Source organism: Archocentrus centrarchus, chromosome 20, assembly GCF_007364275.1.
Source record: "Archocentrus centrarchus isolate MPI-CPG fArcCen1 chromosome 20, fArcCen1, whole genome shotgun sequence".
In the NCBI taxonomy this organism is placed as follows: Eukaryota; Metazoa; Chordata; class Actinopteri; order Cichliformes; family Cichlidae; genus Archocentrus; species Archocentrus centrarchus.
This window is the reverse complement of record NC_044365.1, coordinates 28,407,771-28,427,748: the sequence shown is the minus strand read 5'-3', so window position 1 is coordinate 28,427,748 and position 19,978 is coordinate 28,407,771. Positions and strand designations below refer to the sequence as shown.

The following is a 19,978-nucleotide window of genomic DNA, read 5'->3' as shown; positions in this document are numbered from 1 at the left end:
CATTCGAGACTAAAACTTTCCAGGACCGACTGCTACACGGACACCAGCACGGTATGTGCATCTGTGCAAACTGACTTTGAATTTCATCTGTTTAATTAAAAAATGAAAAACTGTTTATTTAGAAAAATTTGCGCAACACAGTGACTACGCAAAACGCTTTGTCGCTGTGTTGCGCAAATGCCGTAAGTGACTCCAGGTGTGCGCGCAGGACATTATTTTTAATTTGATGCATTACAGTCTTACTATATCCTTTACACCAGCACTTTCTATCGTTCTGTCTTTTTATCTGTCAGCAGATGGCAAACGAAGCCAAGCCGTGTCCCTGCGATATTGGTGATCGGATGGAATATGGAGAGCTCGGCCAGGAGGTCCAGATAGAGCACATTAAAGCTTATGTAGTAAAACCATCCGCTGGATCTGACAAAAGCCATTATTGTCATTCAAGACATCTTCGGTTGGCAGCTTCCCAACACTAGATACATGGCTGACATGCTTGCTAATAATGGATACATGTGCGTTATATAGCCAAATCTAATACAGTAAATAACTAACTTGGTCATAGATTGGATTAGTGGCTACTGAGTTTTCAGATTTTGCTGAGTTATTGCACATGCCACATGATTTTTTTTTTCTCTTTCTATTATTTTATTCTGAGCAGCGCCATTTGTCCAGACTTCTATGTTGGAAAGGAACCTTGGAGTCCATCAAGTGACTGGTCCAAGTTTCAGGAGTGGCTTCAGGACAAAAAAGCCAACAAATATTACAAGTAAAACATACACACCTATCACTTGATGCAGCTACTGCTTGGTGACGTCAGGCTTAATGGTCAAGATAACGTCCACTCACTGAACATTTCCTTCCCAGAGAGGTGGATGCAGTGTTGAAGTTCCTGAAGGAGCGGTGTGGGGCCAAACATATTGGAGCAGTAGGTTTTTGCTGGGGAGGGGTTGCTACACATTACTTGGCCTTACAGTATCCAGAGGTCAAAGCTGGAGTTTCTGTTTATGGTATGCCATTGTTATAGCAGAGCATGCAGTATGGCATTCAGGAAAATGTTTTTATGTGGATTTTATGTGATCCTGTGCAGGAATCATTAGAGAGAGGGAGGACAAGTATGAGCTGAAGAGCCCTACACTGTTCATCTTTGCAGGAGAATGACAGCGTTATCCCTTTGGACCAAGTTAGTGTGAATGTGCACTATTGGATGGTCTTTTAGGACCAACTATGCAAACAATAAAAACTTAAAATGTCCTAAATTTCTTCCGTGCCAACATTTTTTTTGCTTTTCAGGTGAGTGCCCTCGAAGCAAACCTGAAGGAGAAGTGCAAAGTGGACTACCAGGTGAAGATATTTCCCGGTCAGACTCACGGGTTTGTCCACCGCAAAAGAGAAGACATCAACCCTGCAGACAGACCCTACATCCAGGAGGCCAGAAAAGACATGCTAAACTGGCTCAACAAGTACATGTAAATGGGAAAGTCTGAAGAAACACCTTTAAAATCAGTCATATAATCATGCCTTCACTCATTAAGCAGAAACTTATAACCAAATGGAAAAATGTAGCAGTGCTATTCAGTAAAAGGTGAGCATAATTAACTTGATTTTGTGAGTCTGAATATTGATGTCTGTATCTTATTGAAGCTTGTTTTTTCCCCCATTTTTGCTCTCCACAAGTCAAGATTTCAGGTTATATTAAGATTTCAACTAACCCCAAATTAGGGTTGGTCTGAGACTAACTCAAAATGCCAAAATGGGAAAAAAAAGACCCCCCCCCCTTTGAAATTCAAGTTATTAAGCCAAAATTATGACTTACAGATGGCTATTTTTTTCTTTTCCAGCCACAGCAGAAACAAGCTTCTGTAGTATATTAGGAGTTTAAGGAATTGTGATTTTAATGTTAATGGAATGGGAATTCAAATAGAAACTATATGTTGCATTACAATGTTTTGTTAATCTGTATTAATTATACTTGCAAACAGTTGCTGAAATAATATCTGGAAAAAAACAATAAAGCACATGAAAGCAGAAGTGCGGAAATTTCAACAGACCAACATTTTAATAACTTTAGTGACTGAAACTACAACAGCTTGAACATGTTGTATCCAACTATAAATAGCAATACACAATGCGGTTTGGATGCAGTGCTCGGGGAAGTGCTGAAAACCTCTAGAACAACATTAGTTCGAGAGAACACCCGAGCCTTTCTTGTGTACAGGAGGGCTTCAGTCCTCGCTCTCTCCAGGGCTTCGGATGTCATCTATCTTCAGGATCATCTTGACTACCTGAGTAGCGAGCAAGATCTGCTGCTTTTTGCCAATCAGGGTCTCGATCACATGTTGTTGTTTCATGTCTGCACAGGAGCAGAAAAAAAACATTATCTTGCTTTGGTATGGAAGAGCCTGACATCTGCAACTGTGGTACTGCACGAGACTGGGGCCATGTTTAGTTTAACAGCATCTACTCAATTGCATCATTAGGCTGCAGCTGGTTCCTTACCATTGGTGTTGTTGTGTAAACAGTCAATGCCGAGGAAGGGGTTGTTCTCTCTGACTTGTCTGGCTCTGACCTCTGTCATGGTCTGGATGGGGTTCAGCCCGCTGTTCTCCGCCAGTGCCATTGGGATAACCTCTAAAGCATCAGCAAAACCCCTCATGGCATACTGTTCCAATGATGGGCACTGAAGAGAAAATAGATGTTAATGAGATTCAAGGAACAAGGATAGGAAGTTTCTAGTGTACTTTTAACATTTGATTTCTCGTACTTTGTCTGCAGCCTGGCTGACAGCCAGGGCGCAGGCGATCTCTGAAGCACCACCTCCGTACACAACTCTGTTGTCTCTGATCAAATTGCGGATTACACACAGAGCATCATGGAGAGCACGCTTAGCCTCCTCAATGATCTATCAAGAAAGATAATATGAGTTAACCAAACTGGCATAAATAAAAAAACATATTATAAATTTGCTTTTGGGCTCACCATTTTGTTGCCTCCACGGATGAAAATGGTTACAGCCCTGGTGTTTTTGCACTCCGTGATGACCAACATGTGATCCTTGGTTGTGCCGAAGGAGATCTCCTTCACCAACCAGCTGTACCGAGCTTCTCTGGTGTCAGCTCGCAGAACCTCGGGACGATGCGGCCTCCTGTGGCTATTGCTATCAACTGCAGAGAAACAATTGACATCAGATACTTCAAGATTAACAACTCCACTTTACATTTTGTACTTATCAGCACTGTGTGATAGAAAGCTGCAAATACCTGACTGCTCAAAGTGATGAAGGACATAAAAATGTTTTAAGAGAACTTTACAACCCATCTTACCTCAATCTCAGGTCCTCCGACCCAACGCACTGCAGGCAGTTCATTTTGCAGCAGAAGATGGTTGGCTTCATCATCAAAGCCCCACTGGCAGATGGCCAAGTTAGCCCCATTACTTTTGACCTAAAATAAAAGTGTTTTCATAAGCATGTGCCGCTACGTTTATATGTGTTTTTAACTGCGATATTTATGATAATCAGACTCTGGGGGTACCAACCTGTTGGATCATCTCCTCAAACTTGTCTTTTCATATTTCTGGAGGGCTTTGTAGTCCTCCACAGAGGTCACATCCAGCTTATGCTTTGTCTTGGGCTTAGGAGGCTCAAACGGGCAGGTAAGAATGGCAATTTTAGCATCCTTCAGAACCTGAGAGATAAAGGAAAAACTGTCAGGGATACCACTGAAACCACAGAGCTGTGAATTTTTTCCTGGTTAAACCCAAATCCTCTGAGAAATTCCCTTGGATCATACCTTGGGCATCTGAGGGTGGCTGAACTCCTTGTCGACTATGACCCCCTTGATGAGCTGTGTGTCCTCCAGCTTTCCTCCAACCTTGCCCTCCATCTTGATGAGTTCAAAGTCTACATCCTTCCTCTCCATATCGGCCACGGTGAGGATGGCGTTCACTGCAATCTCTGCCATCTGTCTGTGGCACCGGTTAATACTGAAAGACAACAGAATTGTAGATAAAGTACAGTAACGAGCTGAAAAAAGGTTTAGATATTCTAACAGTTTAAATAAACACGGCTTGTTCACCTTCAAGTAGTTGGGTCTATTTTATGATGAGACAATACAGCTGACAAAAAATGTGACCAAAGCTGTCATAAGTATAGGAACAGAATACATTAAAGCCTTTGACAAAGAGTGATGGCTGCAAAATGTGCAGCATATCATTGTGTGAGCAGAGGGCCTGTTGATAAAGTGCACTCATGCTAAGTTAGTAGGCCAACCTGACAAAACCACTGGCTGCACTGATCCATAATGCCTATTTATCTACATCTGCACTTTATCATTTTCCAGGGACAGGTGTCAGACAGAAATACAACTGTAGGTTCATTTAAAACAGACAGAAATATCTTCTCCTCCACGTTGGAGGAATTATGAAGATTAAAAAAAAAAAAAAAGTCAAACAATGTTTCTTCCCCCTTTATCTGACTCAATAACAAAATAATACTCAGCAAATGAATCCACTGACGGTTGCTATCTGCAGCTTTAAGTTAATGTAGGAAAAATTTTACTTTTTCCTGAAGTGCCAGATAGGTCAAAAGAGCTTGTGGAAATGCAGACAACTAATAGAAATCAGTCCAATATCATCCCTCTTAATTGTATTGCTTATAACACAATAGTAATAACAATAGTAAAAAACAAACCAATCAAAATAAATACCCCAGCAGTGTTGTGTATGGGAGACTTACACTTTGGATCCCAGTGTTGTCATGGCTGTTTGAATGAGCGGTTCTGTGTTGTTGGGATCGTAGGGGAAGGTTTCCCCAATTTTGTCCAGCTGCTCGATGGCAATGCGTGCGGCCTGGTCGTACCCGTCAGAAATCCTGATGGGGTGGATTCCGCGGTCCAGCAGCTGCTCAGCCTGCTCCAGCAGAGCTCCGGCCAGAACTGAGGCAGCAGAGAAAAACAAAACAATGACCAACCAAAGCAGGAATATGATTGCAAGAAAATAAGTTAGGTTGTTGTGATCAACAACAATAAATGAACTCAATATAGAAAAAACGTCCTCTCATACGATGGAGGTGTCTACATTGAGACCATCAGAACTTCTGCAAAATAGTGCAAATCCAGATCTACAGTCTTAAAGGCATGCTCCTCATCCTCCTTTTCCGTACCAACAACTCCGGTGGTTCCATCACCAATCTCATCGTCCTGGGACTTTGACAGCTCCACCATAAGTTTGGCAATCTGGTGATCCACATCCATCATGCTGAGAATGGTGGCTCCATCATTGGTGACAGTTACCTCTCCATCTCTGTCAACCATCATCTTGTCAAGACCTGAATGCAAAGTAAAGAAAGAATATTCTAATTGCCATTTCCTAAATCAAGAAAAACAGTAGTCATATAATTTACAACACAGAAGCTTCCCTTTCAAAACGATTAACCATTTAGAAAGTTTTAAGCTAATAAAATTAAGCATGACAACACGAGATTGGTTCAGACTCACCATTTGGTCCCAAAGACGTTTTAAGCGTTGACGCGACTGCCTTTGCGGCCATAATATGAGACTGCAAAACAGAAACATTTCATGTACAAGTCATGCCCATGTTGAATTTTATTCCAAAGACAAGCAGAAGTTGCTATTTTCCCGAAAGCTTTAAAACTTATATTCATCACCAGTGATCATTTTGGGCACAGCCCTGTCAGCAACACCCAGCGGCTAAACGCATTACAGAAAGCACATGGGCCCCTGCGTTAGCATGACAAGCTAATTCTTTGGCTAATGCTATAGGGGTGCGCCTGCATCATTAACTTAGATTACCCGCTAAATGCGTTCGCAATAATCGCAGTCCACCAGTCACACAGGATTTGCGTACCCAACTTATTAAACTAACTGTAAGACAGCAGTTTTCTAGCAACCAATTGTGGACCGCTTGCTAGCCCATTGTACCTTCAATGCGTCAATGCCCGTTAACCGTGTCTTCTTATCCTGGTCTTTAATGATGATAAAAGGCCTTCCATACTCATCGAAAGCCAGTGTCCCCAAAGTGGACATGTTGACTGAGGGATTGGGTCACGTATTAAGTGTTTAGAGAATAAGATAATGAGTTTTTATGATGTAGATCCGGAGTTTGGCTGAGCTGCGAGCCGCACGGGTCTGCCGGCGACTTCTGGAAGGCTCCGCGGGTGGAGGAGGGCGGAACCAAGTATCACTAAGTGTGGCCTATTATACAGTTGTACGCTCTTTTTTTATAGGCTGGTAGTAAGAAATAAACGATATTATTTTGAAACGATTCTGAAAAATATTTTACAGCTCATATCATATAGAATATTGTAATATTAAAGTAAAAACATGTTTTTTTGCAATATGGTTCCGTCCGATCACGTTCAATCTCAGTCTGCGCCTTGGTCTCGCGTGAATTGTGGTGACAATATTATAAATTCCATGGGAAGGGCAGGACATCTTACTGTCTATGGTTTTCACCGCACTTTTGTAAAGGTAAACATCTCCAGAGAACTGAATACAACACTTATGTCTCATTTGAATTACATATAAACATGTTTCACAAAGATTTATCTTTAAAAGACGGGACTTATATGTTGACAACATGGCCTGACTGCGGGTGTGTCAGAGTTAACTTGTTAGCTGTCGGTTGTTACTAACTTTTCGCTAAAACATGCAACTTCGTTGACTTCAATAAATCAGCTGGTTTTGATAGTAATTTATGAAACAGCACGCTTGTACCCACGTGGACTATTATGGTAACGTCTGTAAACGTCAAAAAATGACGCCACGTCCGGGCACTTGACGGTGGCGTTCAGGGCTGCTGCGCTTCTCAAAGCTACGAAGGTTGTTCTGTGTTTTGTCAAACGTTCAAGCATGTTGGTAAGCCGACGCACCTGTAGCGACCACCTGACCACCTATCGGTATTTTTTGTTCAGCGTTGGTCACCTCAGTGGCAGCTGTCATGTCGACAGAAATTACTTTATGGTACCTCTGTATGTTTACCGTGGATTACAAACAGAAATGTTTGAGATCAGAACTAAATTAATACGCTAGCTATACATTTAGAACTGGAGTTGTGCTAAAAAATGAAAAATGATGCTTCTGTGTGTTTTTTTTATGTGTAATGTCTTTGCTTATGTTGGTAAATAGACTGTAGTCAACAGGATTTATGAAGGGGATATGCATAAAATAAAGACATTAACTATTTTGCAAGTATTCTTATGATTCTGTGTTATTGTACCTACATTATAATCAACACTGTTCTTTTTACCCACTTAAAATATCTTTATAATGCTGTGAGCTTATGTTTGTTGCAATTTCTGATGCCCTCTTGGTCAGATCTGTCTTGAAAGACATTTTTAGTGTTAATGATATCTTGAGCTTGATACATAAAGAATATAAAGTCACTTTGCTAATATTTAAGCTGCAAGCATTTTTTGGCAATCTTTTTTTTTTTTTTTTGCAAATACCAGTCAGCAAGTACTTCATTTGTTATCTAAATTTACACACTGTGGTAACATAGGTAAGCAATGTTGGTTAACATGGCAAATCAACTTATTAGTACTACTTATGAGTAATGATATATCTACAACAGCTGTATTTGCGATATTTTTTTGAGATATTTTGTCAATTTACAGAGAGGGCGTAGCAAATGTGCATTAGGTGCTTCATCATCAGGCTGTGTGCACACAGTCCTTGTTGGAACACGTGAAGAAAGCCATGTAGAAGCCACAAATGAACTTGTTTCTTTCTGGATTGTCTAGCATGCCCTGTGAAGTGAAACCTCGGTTTGTGGTCCTGTATGGGTCTCAGAAGGGCCAAGCCCAATCCATAGCAGAAGGGATAGCCGAGGAGGCAGAGGCGCACGGGCTGGTTGCCGATCTCAGCTGCTTGAATGAGAACGAAAAGGTACATTCTAGCTTTCACTTGTGTAGTGTTGTGTCTGTTTTCCCAATAAATGAAAACATGCAGCTTTTATTCCTTCCTTTTTCAGCATCTGTATAGAGAAAGTTTTACCATGCAGGCCTCAGTTCAGCAGTGGTAGACAAAGATTTACAAAAGGAGAAATAACGCCAAACATAGCAACTGAAAATGGTACTGGTAAAGTTAACTGTACCGCACTTAAAACACAACATAATACAAGAAAGTGTCATTAAATTGTATTAACTAAAAACAAACAAACAAGAAATTCAAACATCACTGCATAATATATCATAATTTAACCAAGCTGTCTTTGTAAAGTAAAATAACACAATTCACCACATGAAGGCCATGGATGAACAAGGGGCTGCACACAGCAGGGTTACCATAGGCACACCATCATCCTTCATCCATTCTTCTCGTCGTCTTCTAACCCCAACCAATGGCCCACCACAAATTGGGAGCACTAACAACTAAATACATGCATAAACTTAAAAAAACTGAAAATGAACCTACCTAAAAATGGCAGTGGAACTCAACTAACTTTATTACTCTGCTACACTTGGAACTGTGTTGTTCTTGGAGCCCATCGTCTACTTCATGGCTTCTTGTTCACAATAACACATCAGCAACATTTTAGTAAAAATGATGCTGACTGATGATTGTGTGTCTCTCGTTATTCATATAACTAATTCCAGTACAATTTGGAGAAGGAGAGTGCCCCAGTGGTCTTTGTCGTTTCTACTACTGGAGATGGGGAACCACCGGATAATGCCTTTCAATTTGTAAAGAGCATCAAGAGGAAGACCCTCTCCACTGACCACTATAAACACCTTTGTTATGCACTTTTAGGTAAATTCCTTTATGAAGGTCTGTGGTAGCTCCTCTTGTAGCTCATCTGTCAGTATGGGAGCTTAATTTGCAAAACATGTTTGTATAAATCATCACGATGCAGAGCACTGCACTCTGTTACTTTCTGAACAGTTGCTGCAGAGTATCAGTCTGTTTCCCTCTGTCTGCTCCAGCTTTAGGAGACACAAATTATGCAAATTTCTGCAACTGCGGCAAGACCATTGAACGCCGTCTACAAGAACTCGGAGCCAAACAATTTTATGCAACGGGTTATGCAGATGATGGTGTAGGGTAGTTCTGTAGAGAAAGAAATGTATCCATCCAAATTTCAGCATTTTATATTGAACCCACATTCTTTTCCTCTTGTTTACACTGCTGTCATTTTTGTGAACTTTGTTCTCTCCAGGCTGGAGTTGGTTGTGGACCCCTGGCTTAAAGGACTGTGGAAAGCCATCAAAGAATCCTTATCAAAAATGGCTTCCGATGGGAATGCTCACTGAAAGAGAGCCCAGAGGATTCATCCAAAAGAAACTCCAGATTCATCCGTTCCAGATGTCCAACTGAACCTCTTAAGCATCACTGACCACCAGAACTGCGCGTCAGTCGGGGCATCTGTACCCACGGACTCCAAATTTGCATCTGTTGCTTCATCTTCAGCTTCTGCTGTTTCTGATCTCAGCCAGCTTTGCCTGCGGGAGCACTGGGTTGGCATCCCAGTCTGGTGGTGCTGCCAGTGTTTCCACATCAGCATCAAAAACACACACAGAGGAAGCTGGAGTTCTCCAGGTTGCATTGGCAGCCTCACTGACATGCTCTGTGCCGCCGCTGTGCGAGTCCTCACTTAATGTTCCTGCTCTGCCTCCTGCCTACTTAGATGTTTCTCTTCTGGAGGTGGAGACTGTGGAAGAGGTGATTAATGATTAATGCTGTTAGAACCTGAATTTATCCCATAACCCCCCCCAATCTCACATTATCTATCTATCTATCTATCTATCTATCTATCTATCTATCTATCTATCTATCTATCTATCTATCTATCTATCTATCTATCTATCTATCTATCTATCTATCTATCTATCTATCTATCTATCTATCTATCTATCTATCTATCTATCTATCTATCTATCTATCTATCTATCTATACATCCATCCATCTATCTATCTATACATCCATCCATCCATCTATCTATACATCCATCTATCTATACATCCATCCATCTATCTATCCATCTATCCATCTATCTATCCATCTATCCATCCATTTATCTATCTATCCATCCATCCATCTATCCATCTATCTTTAGATCGTTGGGCCATTACACAAAGAAACTCTTCATCATGTGCAAATATCCAAGGCAGTTCAACTTGACCAGAGGAGATGTGGTCAAGACAAGCACTTCTCCTAGAACTGGACATCTCTGTAAGCATGAGAAACAATGCTTATTTAAATGAAACTAATTAATACCCCAACAAAGAATTTAGTTTGCGGTTCAGTGTTGTCAGTTTCTTTTTTCATTCTCAGGCTTACCCGACGATGGCCTATCAGCCAGGGGATTCCTTTGATGTGTTCTGCCCCAAACAGGGCTGCAGAGGTGGACCATCTGCTCCACAGGTTGGGCCTTCAGAACCAAAGGAACCACCATGTCAAGATTTCTCTGAAAAAAGACACTAAGAAAAAAAGGGTAGTACTGGATCTAGTACGCTCTTGAAAATAAAACTGTAACATTGTGATGCAGTACAGACAACACAATATTTCATCACAGCTATCACCATGGCTGTGAAGCTGCCCTGTTAAGTTCATCCCTTTAATGTTCGTTCTTTCCCTTTTAAAGGTGCCCAGGTGCCATCCTACATCCCACAGGATGTTTTCTCTGCTGTTTCTGCTCACCTGGTGTCTGGAGATCAGAAGTGTTCCTAAGAAGGTACTATCTGTCCCTACGTTTGCTTTGCAGCTACTGCTTTTCAAACTGCATAAGCAAAGCCACTTTTTCATGTGACACCGTCCTTGTTATTTTAGTGTGTCAGCATAATAATAGGGATATGTGTTGTCCCTCCCCCCACCCCACTATGTCCCATTGTTTTTTTGTTTTGTTTTTTTTGTTGTGTCAAAGCTTGGAGAAAAGCGTGTTGCTTATCATGTAGAAGTGCAATTATTTCTTTAGTCTTTAACATCTCCCTGTTTTCCTTACCAAATATGCCAACTGGTGCTCAGATAGTCTGTGTCAGCACTAGTCTGGACCCAGAAGATTTACAGGGGTTTACAATTTGGTTTAATACACTTATGCAAGACTGTCAAAAATGTCAAATTGCCTAAGTATTGAGTTTCTGTCAGTTTATGAGCTTTGGCTGGGGATGTGGCCTGCATTAGGTTCCCCTGATTCTTTAAATCTGATTCCTAAAAAACAGTTAATGGTGAAGTTATTATGTTCACGGCATCCTGTTTTCTGTTTTTTGCTTTTTGAATTATGAGAGCTTAACTGATTATTTAATGAAAAACAAGGGAAAAAGTAACAAAATTAATTTCCATCTGGCATGAGCTCTATCAGTTGTTTACTCTTCACTACACACAAGACAGTATATTTTAATAACCCAAAAGCTCTGATAAGCGTATCATTGTATTGCTCTGCATGCAGTGCAGGATTCCTTTTGAAACCCCAAATCACACTATATTTAAACACAATTTATATTTGATGAATAAATGCTCAAACTTGAGGTTTGCATTTATATAGAAACAGGTTACATTTTCTGGGTGGTTGTGGTGTTTACCACTGTCACCTCACAGCAAGAATGTCCTGGGTTCGACTCTGGATTCTGTGTGGGGTTATCATGTTTTCTCCAGGTACTCCAGCTTCCTCCCACCAGTCTAAAGATTATTATTAGTTTGATTGGTTATTCTAAACTGGCTGTAGGTGTGAATGGTTGTCTTCTCTATGTGTTAGCCCTGTGACATCTGGGATAGTCTCCAGCAACCCAGAGTATAATAAATAGAAGAAAATGGACAGGTGGAATAAATTTTTTTGTTATGCATTTAAAAATGTCTGAAATATAAAACCCTGCACAATAAAATATTGCTGAGCCATAAAGTCGAATTAAGTTAGAGAACCATTACGATTAAATTCTGCTTGGATTTTATTTAAGAACATTTTTGAGCTGCATTCAAAAAAATTGATAATGTGTCAGAAAGCTGTAGAATATCTAAATTTTAGCAGTTGCACTCAGTTCAGTTCCCTCTGAAGTGTTTATAGACATTTTGTTCACAGATTGCTCTATTAAATTCCTGCACAGAAATAGATTTTTTTTTTTTGATGTCACTGTGTTTTCTGAAGACTTACAGACAATAAAAAGTTTATTTTACAACACCTGCCTGTGTAGTGCAGACAGTTCAGCTGTTTCTCTAAAGCCTGCAATTTTTAAACTCCACAGTTTTTAGGATTGGGAAAGATAATACCTCCTGTTCTTTGGCAAGAACAGTTCCCGGTCTTAGGTGTAACAGCATCAGACACAGGCAGATACAGCTATACATCCTGATTTCTCCAGTTTGATGAGAAAATGTTTACAGTTGCTCAGTGCAGTCTACAAGAATGTGCCACAAAATCTCGCATACATGCAGGCACAACTATAATGAGTCACTGAGAATTATACGGAGCACTTATGCTTGACAGATATTTAGAAGTTCAGATTACGGATTGTGATTGATTCATGTTGCAGACTAAATTTTAAGCAGAAGCGTTTAATATTTCTCATGATCCCTCTAATCTCCTAATTTTAATTGCTGCTCACAATAAAATAACAAGCAGTTACTAATGAAAGGCCGATTAAACTGCAGCGTGTCCTCTGCAAAGGTAACTGCGTAATTAATTTTGTTAATAGATTTTTAGGACTTTGTTGAGAATTAAAAGATTGCCTCTGCTAATTTCTTGGTAGTCTTAAAAGCCTTTATTTTTAACAAAATTATACTTTTAGTGGAAGCAATGCTTGTGCATATAAAATAGCTTGTATTACATAACGGGCAGGAGTCAAGGTTCTACCTGTATAGATTTCAGACTTGTAATGACTTCCATTTTCTAGGAACTTAGTAAAGGAGCTGCTCTCCTTTTTGAAACTGTAGTTCATTGTGAAAAGTTCATCATTGCTTGCTGATGGAGGTGCAGAACAGGCTTCACGTGACCGAACGTGTGATTTTCTGTGTCTCTGTCAGGCGTTTCTGCGAGCTCTGGTGGAGCATACAAGGGACAGTACGCAGAGGAGGAGACTGCAGGAGCTCCTGCAGTAAACAAGGTGCTGCAGACTACAAACCTGTATGTGCGAGAACCGAGCCTCAGTGTTTTTGGAGCTTCTTACAGCCTTCCCATCCTGCTCACCTCCTCTCAACCCTCCTCATAGGTCAGACTCCCTGCTGTTAGCTCACTCACACAGAAATTTCTGGCTTTTTTTCACTTTTTTTCCTCCACATGACTACTGAGTGGGCAATCTGCTAGATAAAACGATATTTTCTAGGTGGTTAATCTACTGTGACATCTATTCCAAAATACAAAGTCTGATCAAAATCACATTTATATTCATAATTTTGTGTCAATCTTCATAGATAGCTACATTTTATGCTCAGGATTGTTCCAGTGGCTACAAAAAACTCATTTTTTGAAAATTCCTAATTATAATAGATGCATGTTTAATTACAAACAGGTTTTCATTTTGCCTCAAGGAAATGGAGAATTTCCTTGAGGCAGTCAAAAGTGGGATTTTGACTGCACCTACACTAAGTGTCAGTGGAGTAATTTGCTTGAGAACTATTTATTTCACTTTTACAAAGACCTTGGGTTATTGTCATACCTGCTTTCTGTTTTTGTAATTCAGGGTTTGTCTGTCTGGATCATTTCCATCCAGTAGGGGTCACTGTAGACTTAGTAAAGCATGTTGTGTGAGCACAGGGCTCATGGTTGATTTGGTCAGAGCATTTAATTATACCAGATAGTCAGACGTAGTGCATCAAAAAGGTTCCCCAAAGGGTCAACACTCATTTCCTCGTCTCATTTTAAATGTGCAGCTCAGTATGGTTCGTTTCCCAGTTTCTGTAATATAATGCCAATCTTGATGCTCTAAGTCAAGATATTTTTTTTGAAGTTTGTTCATTATCTCCCACTTTGCTAATAATAATGATGATTTATTTTTTTTGCTGCTTGTCTGCCACCTATCTTCTCCTTTTCTTTGACCCCTTGGACGTGAACTGTGCTTAAGAAACCAAATTTCCTTCTCAGCTCATAAGATAGTTGGCTGGTCATTCATTCCGGTATAGATCTAATAAGCTTTGACTGAAACTTAGCAGACAGTGAATGAATGAATTGAAATTAGTTGGATACAGCTTTATGTACAAGTGAGCTGTCCTCTAAAACAGCTGTGTCACAGCTCCTGGCCTACCCCAATGTCAGCTATTTTAGGCCTACTTGCCAACCACAGCACCTTTACTGTGGTGAACTGATGCAGAAATTGGCAACGGGGACAATCGTGCCCTCATGAAGAATGCGGTGTTGTGGGCCCCTCAGGGCAGCAGCTGTTATTTGGTATACTGGTGAGCCACGAGCTTTGCAAGGACACAAATGCGCGGGGTCAGTTTGGATCATAGGTTAATGGTAAACTCTGACTCAGGGTGTCGCTGTTAAAGTACACTGCTGCATTTTTGCACTGTTCTTGGTTCATTACCTCAACTGAAGGGGAGGCATTTGCTGATTAGGGTTTAGGCTGTTTTACACTAACTGTAAATAATGAGGAGAGATGTCTCTGGAACCACATGTCTTTGGCCTAAGTGCAGGCTGGGTGCAAAAGTAGATGCTGGGTATAAATTGAGAAAGATGCCCACTCCTCAGAGCCAGCTGTCTTGCTGATTGTTCATTGATTCATACAGAGTGTTAGATAAAAACTTTGGTGTCAAAGCCCCAGAGAATTGAATGCTGTCCATGAGCATCTTTTTCAATTTGCTTTACTGCAGGCCTCAAATGAAATTGTACAAAGGTGTAGTCTTATTCTTTTTTTTTTTTTCTTTTTTTAAGCTTGAATATAACTCGGAGAAGAAAATAATTCTCCCTAAAGTAAAGTAAAGGGAATATGTCTGTATCCCACGAGGTTAGAGGCCCCTCTGTTTGCAGGAGAAGCATTCAATTTAAAATGAATTTTCCTGGTCACAGAGAACGCACTTATATTCTCACTTTATTCGTTTAAGTCGTAATAAAAATGCCATGGAAAATGTTTAAATGGTTTTGGAAAACCATGAGCTAGCAGGTCCTTCGCTCAGAAATAACTTGAAATTAGCATTTGTAGGCTATTAAAAACTACAAAAACCATCCCAAGGAGAATTCCACTTAATGCCTTCATGCTAACAACTTCTCTAATTCCATGCACAGCCAAAGAAACTCTCCATAAATCTTGAGAAGTATATACTTTTATGTGCAACCACATTTCTATCTCATTTATTCTACTAAAATGGTACCTCTGCATATAAATTGCAGCACAGAGACTTTTGAGATGAAATAGATTATATTGTTGTGCACTATGATCGATGATACCCCTGAAAACATAGTGGGGATCTTGGGACTATGCTTTTTTTTCCTCTTTCTTTTCTTTTTTTTTTTTTAGCCTTTTTTGGATTACATATTTAAAAATGTATCCTCGAGCCACTGACTGCAACAAAAAAGCGTTGCACTCAAGAGGTTTTTAAAGTGATCTATCCTCTGTATCTACCAGCAGTATCATTGCAGCGCAGTGATGTGAGATGATGGATTGATTGTCCTCTGATTCAGACATGTGCTGTCACTCTGTGATAGAAAGGCAGCAGCTCAAGCTCTGCACAGCTGTAGAGGATAAGCGCTAACATACACGACACGCCCTCTGATGCGCTTTTGTGTGCGCTTTCACCGAGTGAAAGGATTCTCAGAAATGTTGCGTGTGAGGATTTGTCCCATTAAGCAGTAACTCAGTGTTGATTTTTGAGAAACTTTAAAAACAGGAAAGATTTATTTATTCGTTGTGTTGCAGCTTAGCTCTAATTATCTCTAAAGATTTATTTACAGATGATTCACTGTGGGTTGTATCTCCACTACAAGCGTATTGATTATAACAAAACAAGGCCATCCTGTAATCTTGGCTCACCTTGTAATACATTAATACATTTTAAGCCTCCAAGTTTAAACATTTGGACTCTTTTCAGAATGTAAGACCTTTTTGCTACATATTACAAGTCATGCTGAATATTTGAGCCATTCCACAGAGAAATAAAAGATGCTGCTATTTTCAGACTTCAAAACATATAATAACACTATATAACAAGGGACCTTTATTGAACATATTTATGCAGCCTTTCAAATGTTCACATTGCAAAACTGCCCCTTGAATTATATTTACATCAAATAAAATTATATATTTTTTTCCTAAATAGATTTTTTTTACCTTGTCGTCTAGGTTTTCTGTACACATCTGATTTTCTGTAATAGTAAAAATGATTTTATGCTTCACTAAGATGACAGGCTGTAAAACATACACATTCACTGGCCACTTCTTTAGGTACATCTGTTCAACTGCTTGCTCACAGAAATATCTAATCAGCCAATCACATGGCAGCAACTCACTGGATTTAGACATGTAGGCATGATGGTCAAGATGACCTGCTGGTCTGAGTATTTCAGAAACTGTTAATCTACTGGGATTTCTCCACATAACCATCTCTAGGGTTTACAGAGAATGGTCCAGAAAAGAGAAAATATCCGGTGAGCAGCAGTGCTCTGGTTGATGCCAGAGGTCAGAGGAGAATGACCAGACTGCTTTGAGCTGATAGGAATGCATCAAATCATCACTCGTTACTACTCAAGTATGCAGAAGAGCATCTCTGAATGCACACGTCGAACCTGGAAGCAGATGTGTTACAGCAGCAGAAGATCACACTGGGTGGCCACTCCTGTCAGCCAAGAACAGGAAACTGAGGCTAAAATTTGCACAGGACACACCAAAATTGGACAGTGGGAAATTGGCCTGGTCTGATTAGTCTCGATTTCTGCTGCAACATTCAGATGGTAGTGTCAGTTTTTGGCATAACAGCATGAAAGCATGGATTCATCCTGCCTTATAACAACAGTTCAGGCAGATGGTGGTGGTGTAATGGTGTGGGGGATATTTTCTTGGCACACTTTAGGCCCCTTAGTACCAATTGAGCATCCTTTAAATGCCACAGCCTACCTGAGTATTGCCGCTGACCATGTCCATCCCTTTATGAACCACAGTGTATTCATTTTCTAATGGCTGCTTCCAGCAGGATAATGGAAAATGTCACAAAGCACAAATCATCTCAAACTGGTTTCTTGAACACAACAATGAGTTCACTGTACTCAAGTGTACACTCCAGTTCCAACATGAAGTGGTAAAAAACCCAAATCCCAACCAGGTATTAAATATCTTCACTTCCTTGAAAATGTACAAAAAAAACCCCATAATCTTTTGCTTAATCTGTTTATTAACCTACTGTTCTTTACTCTCTAAAACTGATGCTGGCCTCTGTTTCTATTTTTTCTGTTTTGATTGTTGAGGCTGTGTGGATAAGTTATTAGCAGATGGCTGCTGTTTCAGCAAGGCCTTTGCGTTTGTTTAAAAATTTCAGCTCAAGAGATGAAATGGACGTCAAAGTGCGGCGCTGTCTCTCTGAAACTCTGAGCTGTTTAGATGTCAGAAATCCAGAAAGAGAGGAGAGAGCAGATTTAGACCAGCTGTTTGTCTTTCTGGCAATTTAGCAGAAAAATGTGTTATTGTACAGCCTCAGCTGGTACATATGGTGGTGGTTTACTTGTCCAGCTTCATCGATCACTGAGATAGAAATAAAATGAAAGCGAGTGGACAGCAATCACGTCGCACAACTCTGAATATCTCTCTTTGCCAGCGTCTAATAAGTGGTGCTGGGTACTGGATAGAGAACGGCATATCTTGTTGCTATCAGGTGAAAAGTTATCTCAAACTCTTAAAAGTTTTCCTGATTTAACTGACACCTCCTCACATTTATAATGTGTGCGACACATTACCCAAAAGAGGGCACCTTCATGGCTGGCATTGAAATAAGGTCTGCATAAGCAATCTGTTTCCTACTGGCTCCACATCTGGACACTTGGGATTCTATAACCCTGAGTTTGTAATTTCATAAATATAGAAGTGTGTCCTAGAAACAAGACTATAACCTGGGTGGGGGTTACTGAGGATAGATTGGTAGGTAGGATGTTCAATGGACTGAAATGACTTTCACATAATTTGTCTCCTCTCTGTCATGATTGACTGTGTAACCAAATCCTAGCAAGACAGCAAGATGATTGACATTTGTGCTGCATTTCAGAGCATTTGCCGAAACTGCAATCCCGGCCTTATTCAGCAGCCAGGTAAGGTGACAGGAAAGTAAGACTGAAGAATACACTTTATACTGTATAAAACTGCACTAGTGTCCTTCATCCAAAGTAATGACCCCCCCAAGCATGTCTTTTTTTTTTTTTTTATTCCAATTGACATTGGCTGCTTAAATCTTCCTAACTTTAGCTGGTATTATTTTATCTGCCACAATAAAATTATCTTGCATGTATAGTATGGAGGTGGATTAGAGCAAATGGCATGGGTAACTTACACATCTGTGAAGGCCCCATCAATGCTGAACGGTATACCCAAGCTTTGGAGCAACATCCAGAAATTTCAGCACAATGATGCCAAACCACATTCAGCATGTATTCCATCATGGTGGCTCAGTAATAAGAGTGCTAAGCTAACCTGTCTGCAGGCTAGAGCTGCAGTCACCCAATCAAAATATATGGTTCATTATGAAAATTTTTTTTAATATTAGTAATTAAAAATTTACCAGACCTTCCAGATGGTTAGCACTGCTGCCTCACAGTTAGAATACCATCTGGAAGGCCTGGGTTCGATTCCAACCTTGGCCCAGCCCCCTCCTTCTCTCTCTCTCTGTGTGGAGTTTGCATGTTCTCCCCGTGTCTGCGTGGGTTTCTCCGGGTACTCCGGTTTCCTCCCACAGTCCAAAGACATGCGAGTGTGTGAATGTGAGTGTGGATGTTGTCTGTTCTCTCTGTGTTGGCCCTGCGACAGGCTGGCGACCTGTACAGGGTGTACCCTGCCTCTTGCCCTACGTCAGCTGGGATAGGCTCCAGCCCCTCCGCGACCCTGAATGGGATAAGCGGAAGTGAATAGATGGATGGATGGAATTAAAATTTCTCATTTACACACGTAGTATAGAAATACATGGATGATGTTTGTGTGTATGCGTGTTGTTTGGTCTTATAGCTCCCTAACCTCGGTTTGAAAATCTTGCTGCTGTTTTATTCCTATGCATGCATCATGATATATCACTGAATCCTCAAGTTATTTATTAGGCACTGCTGGACAAGAGAGTTGCAGTTTGTATGATTAAAATATTGATTTTGCCCTGTTGGCAGCTGGGAAATGAAACAGCATCCACTGGAAATCTGCTGTTTTGCCAAATCCTTTACAAGGGTGGATTGAGCTTTCAAATTATTGGACATTAAGAGCGTTAAGGAGAGCGAGAGGCAGAGAGAGAGTTAATAACATCAGAGTGAAGCTCTGTTAAGCTAATAAAAACTGGCATTAATATAAAATTAGATTTGTAGAAGTACTTAGAAGTTTAAAAAGTAATAGGTACAATAATTTTTACTGTACAGGATGGCAATTTAAAGGAAAAACCTGAACTTTATATCTGCAGCAAGGGGATCCACGGACTTGCTATACTGTGTGCTGGCATTGTGTTGACATGGTTTGGGACACTGCAAAGCAGTACGGTGTTCTGAGTGACCACCTCCAGTGAAAATATTTCTATCCTGGTATGAATAGTTTCTACCTGGATGGACAGTTCTCTCTTCCATAGGGCACAAGGGGACGTATAGAGCATGAAAATTATATGAATCATATGCTGTGGCCTTTGTAGACGCCAGATCTCAACCCATATATACGCCTTTGGATTATTTTCGGTTCAGCATATTAGATGCGCTCTCCATCACCAAATGTGGGAGTATCTTTGGAAGAAGTGTGTTTCATCTCTCCAGTAGAGTTTCAGAGAATTCCTGCCAAGGCACAATGAAGCTCTTCTGGTGGCAACTGGCAGCCTAACACTTTACTAAGAGACTTTAAGGAAGTTTTCCTCTAATTCGTCACCCTTCTGTATGGATGCGCGC

The 19,978-nt window shown here is 40.4% G+C and overlaps 3 protein-coding genes across 3 annotated transcripts in view; 2 read left to right on the top strand and 1 right to left on the bottom strand.

Moving 5' to 3' along the window:
- Window positions 1–296: 296 nt before the first annotated feature.
- On the top strand, window positions 297–2,043 carry cmbl (carboxymethylenebutenolidase homolog (Pseudomonas)). The gene is given in 7 exon segments (XM_030756821.1): window positions 297–404; window positions 406–512; window positions 659–766; window positions 865–1,007; window positions 1,088–1,149; window positions 1,151–1,180; window positions 1,291–2,043. Coding segments are annotated over 7 exon segments (738 nt in total). The 3' UTR covers window positions 1,471–2,043.
- On the bottom strand, window positions 2,033–6,041 carry cct5 (chaperonin containing TCP1, subunit 5 (epsilon)). Its single transcript, XM_030756820.1, is given in 13 exon segments — window positions 2,033–2,350; window positions 2,497–2,677; window positions 2,762–2,899; window positions 2,977–3,083; window positions 3,086–3,161; window positions 3,321–3,440; window positions 3,535–3,560; window positions 3,563–3,683; window positions 3,789–3,981; window positions 4,733–4,931; window positions 5,159–5,323; window positions 5,493–5,553; window positions 5,937–6,041. Coding segments are annotated over 13 exon segments (1,620 nt in total). The 3' UTR covers window positions 2,033–2,222.
- An 814-nt stretch (window positions 6,042–6,855) lies between these two features.
- Window positions 6,856–19,978, top strand: part of mtrr (5-methyltetrahydrofolate-homocysteine methyltransferase reductase) — a 29,283-nt gene continuing 16,160 nt past the window's right edge. The window contains 19 exon segments of the mRNA XM_030757204.1: window positions 6,856–6,872; window positions 7,757–7,901; window positions 8,612–8,765; window positions 8,939–9,056; window positions 9,172–9,444; window positions 9,446–9,674; window positions 10,070–10,129; window positions 10,131–10,157; window positions 10,159–10,185; window positions 10,288–10,338; window positions 10,340–10,441; window positions 10,594–10,632; window positions 10,634–10,687; window positions 12,964–13,029; window positions 13,031–13,057; window positions 13,059–13,091; window positions 13,093–13,135; window positions 18,112–18,166; window position 18,227. Coding sequence (XP_030613064.1) covers window positions 7,758–7,901; window positions 8,612–8,765; window positions 8,939–9,056; window positions 9,172–9,444; window positions 9,446–9,674; window positions 10,070–10,129; window positions 10,131–10,157; window positions 10,159–10,185; window positions 10,288–10,338; window positions 10,340–10,441; window positions 10,594–10,632; window positions 10,634–10,687; window positions 12,964–13,029; window positions 13,031–13,057; window positions 13,059–13,091; window positions 13,093–13,135; window positions 18,112–18,166; window position 18,227 — 1,503 coding nt within the window. The 5' untranslated portion in view covers window positions 6,856–6,872; window position 7,757.